The sequence below is a fragment of the Rhipicephalus microplus genome, unplaced genomic scaffold (assembly GCF_043290135.1).
Source record: "Rhipicephalus microplus isolate Deutch F79 unplaced genomic scaffold, USDA_Rmic scaffold_21, whole genome shotgun sequence".
Lineage (NCBI taxonomy): Eukaryota > Metazoa > Arthropoda > Arachnida > Ixodida > Ixodidae > Rhipicephalus > Rhipicephalus microplus.
Genome location: NW_027464594.1, coordinates 5,605,742 through 5,612,672, shown reverse-complemented (window position 1 = coordinate 5,612,672; position 6,931 = coordinate 5,605,742). Strand labels below are relative to the sequence as shown.

Genomic DNA, 6,931 nt, shown 5'->3' with positions numbered 1-6,931 from the left:
TATAGTTTTTTCTTCATAGTTTTTTTTCTTTTTTTCCCCTGGCTTTTACCGGTCGGACTACTCTTCATGTTATGTGCTTCATCTTTTATGCGTTTTATCTTTTATTTGTAAACAACGTGCTCGCCACGTGCTCGCGCATGGAAGCAATATATCTTTACTCGTATATTAGGTGCCCTTCATATTGTGTGACTTGCATATATATATGCCCATATATCGCCTTTCATGCCGGTTTTCATATTTGTATCTTATTGATATGCACATGTATATAAACAGCACTCGTGCCATAATCTGTATTCTGATGAAGGCCGGACCCGCGGCCGAAACGTCAATAAAATCACTTCGTACGTGCGTCTTCTTCCCTATACGGATATATATATATATATGTGTACATAGATAGATAGGTAGATAGATACGCTCAAAGTCGCCAAAGTTCACTAAGGAATGTTTCGCATTTATAAACGCTCATTTGATTTTTATAGGCAAGTGCTACAGGCTTCATACATAATGAAATGTTGTGGTTAGAACAAGGAAGATTAAAGAAAAATAGCTGGAGTGGAAGCTCCCGCAATGCTTTGCTAGCAGAAGTGAAGCCACCTTTTGCCACAACCAAGATGGCTGAAACATGCTCTTTTCTGATAGTGCCCACTTAAAGATCAAGTGGCTTTTATATGTTATAGAAATGCTACATCAGTTCTGTATTAAAAGATCGTTGTTCCCGACGAGATAACACACAGAAACTAGTATGAATGACTGAATCTTCGAAGAACTTTGCCTTCAATTAGGGGCTAACTAAGGAAAACTAGTAACTGTAAGACGCGCTTTGAGCACTTTGTCACCCGAAAAAGTTCCCGCACTAAACTCGTTGGGCGTTCGAGGTAAATGCTTAGTTAGTAGTCGCAGAACGGTGATAATTTATGATGCCTCTAGTAAGATGGCCGCCACGGCTGCCATCTTGCCAGAGGAACGGCTTCACTTCTGTGCAATCATTTCCACTCCAGCAATTTTTAAATCCCCCTTGGGTTAGATCAAATTATCAACGATTCAAGGCACTCCGTGTACCCTACATTCGAGCCAGGCAAAATACGCTGTCGCTGAAACAAAACTGATGCGGGACACTTACTTTGACTCACGCCGAGAAAGTCTCCATGATAGGCCTGGTTATATTTCAGAGTTTGGCTGTCTATATTGAATATTTTTTGTTATGAGCAATACAAAATTGGAAGCATTAAAATGTTAGCGGTTTCATTTTGCCTTTAAACAAACCAATACGAAATAAGGCTACATATTCAAATCTGATGAAACTGTACTCCGAGAGTTTCATTATGTGTTTAAACTGCCACGATTTGTGCAACGTTAAATTGAAACCTTTTAAATGCGAAGCATTTTTTAGTGAACTTCAGCGACTTTGCGCGTATCTATCTATCTATCTATCTATCTATCTATCTATCTATCTATCTATCTATCTATCTATCTATCTATCTATCTATCTATCTATCTATCTATCTATCTATCTATCTATCTATCTATCTATCTATCTATCTATCTATCTATCTATCTATCTATCTATCTATCTATCTATCTATCTATCTATCTATCTATCTATCTATCTATCTATCTATCTATCTATCTATCTATCTATCTATCTGTCTATCTATCCGCCTATCTATCTATCCGTCTGTCCGTCTATCCGTCTGTCCGTCTGTCTATCTATCTATCTATCTATCTATCTATCTATCTATCTATCTATCTATCTATCTATCTATCTATCTATCTATCTATCTATCTATCTATCTATCTATCTATCTATCTATCTATCTATCTATCTATCTATCTATCTATCTATCTATCTATCTATCTATCTATCTATCTATCTATCTATCTATCTATCTATCTAGCAACCTACGACTTTAGCTCTCCTGGCCGTTTCGATAATGGTATAGATACCAAACTTGGTATGGCATAACATGACTTCATGAAAAACATATTTCACTTGTCCTAACATGAAAATCATATTATGTATGTCATGAATGTCTTGAAAACACTTTATTTAACGGGCATGTTGCAGACTATATCATTTAAAAATACTAAAAACAGAAGTGGGCCCACTATGAAACCTTGCGGTATACCCGAGTTGTCTGGTGTTAGGGTGGAGCCTGGGTATTTTACGGAAACACTATGATACTTAAGGAAAAGGTAAGCGCGAGTTTATGCTAGTAAAAAAATCATTTTTTAAGGTTGGTTTTAATTTTATAAGCTACTTCTGATGGTAAACGTAATATAATGGTTTTTTAAATCAAGAAATAGTAGGTCAATTTGACTATGATTATCAAGAGCGCTAGCGAGCTCATGAATTCTCTCAAGCAGTCGTGTCGTAATGAAGAGCCCTTTCGTGAAACCATGCTGCCGCGGCTCGATGATGTTATTAGCTTCAAAGAACGCCGAGATGGGTTTAAATATTATGTGTTCAAGTAATTTTGCCCATGCACATAAAAAACTATACCTGTATGTTGACATATGCCACCGAACTCATAGTCACACACAGGAAACAAAAAATTCTTCGGAAAGTACAGTTTTAAGTTTGGCGAATTCGATTCTTTCACAGAAGATCAGTTAAGATCCAGAGGGAGTGCCTATGTGTGCCATTTATTTTTTTCTTTGCTTAGTATTCTAAGGGCTTGTGTGTAAGATAAGTATGGTACACTTACGAGCTGCGTTATCGTACTCTCAATGTCGTGGCAAAAGATAAGAACAAAAGCATCAGTACATTTGTCTGATATAAGTGATAAACAACAGTAATTTCCGGTACTTAGAGAAAAAAAACAATGGTGAGAGCTGGCGAACTGATGGAACACAGACTTCACATGACGACCCATGGAGTACTTCTGCGAGAAGTCCTTGCACAATTGCGCATGCGCCGTAAGTGGCAGGATATCTCTCGCGCGACAAACAACACTCGCTGTGGAATAAATTGAAGGTACTCCAGGTCCCTCTTCCTGGTGGTATTTTAGAACTCCCGTCGTAGACCGAAGCTTACTTTTGCCCAGTCCACTCACGCTAGCCAATAAGCAAAAGGTGAGCACTGACTTCTTTTACAATGAGATAAAAGTGTAATGCTCGTAATGCCCGCTATTTTGTTCTGGTAAGCGGAGTTCCGTGGAATTGATGAAGGTGGCAATGTAGGGTTCTTGGTGTGGTAGCATGATGACTGACGGTAGCGCAGACAGGGTAAGTGGAAATAAATCCTGCTTGAAAGTAGCTTTTTTGCTATCTTAAGGCTCGTTCACACGCCGTGCGGCCAACTTAGTCGCAAAGCTAGTTACTTGTCGCTAATGATCGCAAATGGCTCATAGTACCTTGACTTAGGAGAATTAGTACATATTCGGCAAAAGACAGGAGAAAACTGAAACACAGATGACTGCAAATCTACGACTTAGTTTACTTGCGCTTCAAGGGGATTTTTTATGCACCATACCTGCGAATATCAACTAAGACACTGATAAGAAATACGCAATGGCGTGAAAGAAAAAAAAAAGGATGCTTACAGTATCACCTTGATTTGGTTGATCATTATTGTTTTGGTTGACCTAGCCAGGTATAGTGTATAAAAAGGCCTGATGAAGAGCAAATAAACTGAGGGCTAAGTTGGCCCTCGTCAGTGTTTTGTGTCTCTCCGATCTTCATCGAAGTCGCAGAGCATTTGCACGCAGACAGCCGCATTGGTCGCAAAGCGACTGCTCAGGCTTCTGGGCTCACTGTTCTACTTTTAAATGGCAAAACTGTAGTCGCTAGCCTATCACGCAATGTGACGCGCAGTAACACGAAATTGAGTTATTTTAAAGGGTATTGACAATGAGAGCGGTACACAATTTGTACAAGTTCTCATGAATTCTGCATGGCGACGAGCATAAATTGCATGCAGGTGTGAACATCGGTAGCAATGAGTTGATCCTTATACGTCTGTCGCAAATGGTCCTGCGAGCAGTGCCATTCGCAAGGCGCTAAAAGGCATTTACAGGGGTACATTCTGCACAACATTTGCTTACGTTGAACCTCCGATTGAAACCGTATTTAAGAACCATTTGGGTTTCACGTCTCGAAAAATCTAAATGATTATGACTGAGATCATCCGGAGGGGCTTCAGAAATTTCGACCACCTGACGTAGTTTGATGGGCGCCTGAATCATGTAGAGGCATCTAGCATTTCAGCTCCAACGAAATGCGGCTGCCGTGGGCACGATTTGATTGCGTAATATTGGGTGAGCGATGGGGCACCATTACCACTAGATCACCGTGACGAGCCTCCCTTGACTCACTGGTGCTCTTGATCATACGAATAGCAATTGGCGCTTAGCCAGAGTGCAGTAAAAAATAGATTGGTATTTGCTCCAATTGGCTTCCACTATAACTCTAGTAAATCAGCTATTTTGTTCCATCGCATTAACGCATGCGTTAGAAAAACGATTGCGTGAAGCCGCGGCATAATGTCATTTAATGGTACTCAGAATGCCTTTGCGACATTGCGTCAAGTATTCTGTATTGTGGTGGTATCAGTTTCAAGCAAGTATAATAGCGCGTGCGAAAGAGGTCACTCCAACGTCTTCTGCCGTCAACGCCGGAATGACGCAGAGAGCTTGATGGCGTGCGTTATTAACGAGTCACATGCTGATGAAGTTACGGGCATGGAATAACGGCTTGTTGGAATTACTTCGAATCAAGCGGGCACCTGCCTCGATTGTTTTACACCATATGTTTGTATTACGGATCTATAAGATATCAGCGCGATAGCTTTGAGGAGCTCTTTTTTGATATGCGTATGAGGGGGGAGGGGGAGGGGGTGGTTGCTTCTGTTAATCAGATAAAAGGAGGGTGCCAAGTCTGCCCCATATACTGAGTTAATATGAAGGGGGGCACAGCCATAAACCTTTGCTCCCGCCCCCGCAAATTGAAGGGGAAGCCTCTAAGGAAAACAATGGAGTGATCGGGGAGTTTTTCTGCTACGCAACGAAAATTGCCATCTGGCTTGCTGGTGTTTCCTTTCTTGAAAACTCAGAACTGGCCACTTTCTTGCCGGGAATCATATGTGACATGTCACACTGATAACGCGTGCGCCGTTTGCGACTGCGAACTTTCGGATTCGTAGTGATAGCGTGAGGAAAGCACTCGAAGTAAATGATGATTAGTACTGTGTAGCAGAAACACTCATGCACCAAATATTACATTTTCTTAGAGTGTACGCCGGTAGTTGTACAAACGCCGTTGGTTGTGAGCGAAAAGACTTTTGACCTTTGCCTCAAAAGTGGAACGCGATAGCGTGATGAGGCCTTGCTCACATCACCTGCTCACGCAGAAGCTTCGCTTCTCTTCTAGTTACCTCAACCGTTGCGCAAGGAAATAAACATCAGTACGCACATTAGCTATTCCAAACTATGTTACAATGCCAACTACAAGGAGAGTTACGAAATGCACACTGTGTGGAAACCTTTTGTTTTGAAAATCAGCGAACATCCGTCTAAGCGTCCGAAATGGGACACAGGAACTTGCGTTGCTTCTCGCTTTGTTGATGCTTCTGCACAGATTGATAAATATGTTTTAGCGCTTTGAAATGAATGGGCTTTGATCACCATACTAGTGGTCCAGTTCGCAGATCTGTAGGCCTGGAACAATTCAAAGTTTCTCCCACGCATCATTACGCGCATTAACTAGACGCCCCGCATTACATTGCATTCGTATACACGAAAGCAGTACAAAGAATTGGCGTTTCCATCTAGTTGCGTATTATTTGTATTTTCGTGAACAGAGAACGCTAACTTTAGAGCGGAAGCACGTACAAACTCTGCTCACAGAAATAGATGTCATGCATTGTGAATGCATTGCTTGCAATTGAAGCAAACTGCATTGTGAATACATTGCTTCGGTCATTTTACTGCTTTCAGGAGCACTCAGTGAAGATGCAGAGAAGTCCGGCCTACCAAGTTATAGATGGAGTTCCGAGGTGCATATCACTGAATTCCGAGAGATTGAGAGAAGCATTGAGCTTCAGGGCAAAGAAAGGAGACCTCGTGCAAATAACGTTTCCAAAGAGCGGAACGCATTGGCTCATGTACATCACGCACCTAATTCTCAGGAATGGACAACAGATGACGACATACCAAGAGTTCGCCAAGGAGTGGCGCTTTCTCGAGTACATGGATATCAAGGATTTCAGCTCGTCTCTGCCTGTGAGAACACTCGTTTCACACTTGGCATTGGAGCCGCGCGCGATGACAAAAGAAGGCAAGTACGTCTACCTCGCCCGCAATCCGTGGGATGTCTGTGTGTCATTCTACCACATGGCGACGAACGTGAGCAGTTTCCGATTCCAAAACGGAACATTTGAAGAGTTTGTGAACGTTTTCGTGAGTGGTAATTTTGGCTATGGCGACTACTTTGAACATGTTGCCGCTGGTTACGCACTCAGGGACGAACCGAACGTGCTCTTTTTGACGTACGAGGAACTCAAGAGGAACACCCGTGAGGTGGCACTGAGGCTGGCGTATTTCCTGGGAGAGCAGTACGGCCGTGCTCTAGAGAACGACGAAACGTTGCTCCAGAAAGTGCTCGAGAGATCGCAGCCCGAATACATGCGCAATGTGGTGGTCATGGATCTGAGTGGCAGAGACAACCCACAATGGAACGAGGTGCTCTCGCGCGAAAAGTTCACCTGCGTCGAAGGCCACGAAGGCGATGAGAACAAGTATTCTTTCGTTAGAAAGGGAAAAATCGGGAGCTGGAAGGACTACTTCACGCCCGAGCTGCTTCAGAAGATGGAGCGTAGAATTCTGGATGCCGAAAAAAAGTCTTCGTTCATAGACCTCTGGAAGGACATCCGAGCTGAAGCTATTGCACGCATTCAGGATACGGAATAAACATACACGTGTTCCGCTGCTTAGAA

At 42.4% G+C, this 6,931-nt stretch overlaps 1 protein-coding gene across 2 annotated transcripts; it reads left to right on the top strand.

Annotated features, from left to right (window-relative positions):
• Positions 1-2,958: 2,958 nt before the first annotated feature.
• On the top strand, positions 2,959-6,931 carry LOC142785340 (sulfotransferase 1B1-like). Of its 2 annotated transcripts, none has more exons than XM_075883821.1 (2): positions 2,959-3,072; positions 5,934-6,931. In XM_075883821.1, exon 2 carries the CDS (start codon positions 5,949-5,951, stop codon positions 6,903-6,905), a length of 957 nt encoding a protein of 318 aa, XP_075739936.1. In that variant the 5' UTR covers positions 2,959-3,072; positions 5,934-5,948; the 3' UTR covers positions 6,906-6,931. The 2 variants fall into 2 exon arrangements, with proteins under 2 accessions (XP_075739936.1, XP_075739935.1); XM_075883820.1 differs by lacking the exon at positions 2,959-3,072 and adding an exon at positions 3,082-3,225.

Coding starts and splice junctions, on each gene's coding strand:
- LOC142785340 (XM_075883820.1), top strand. CDS start 3,199: ATGATGACTGACGGTAGCGCAGACAGG. Junction 3,226..5,933: donor CTGACGGTAGCGCAGACAGG/GTAAGTGGAAAT, acceptor TACTGCTTTCAG/GAGCACTCAGTGAAGATGCA.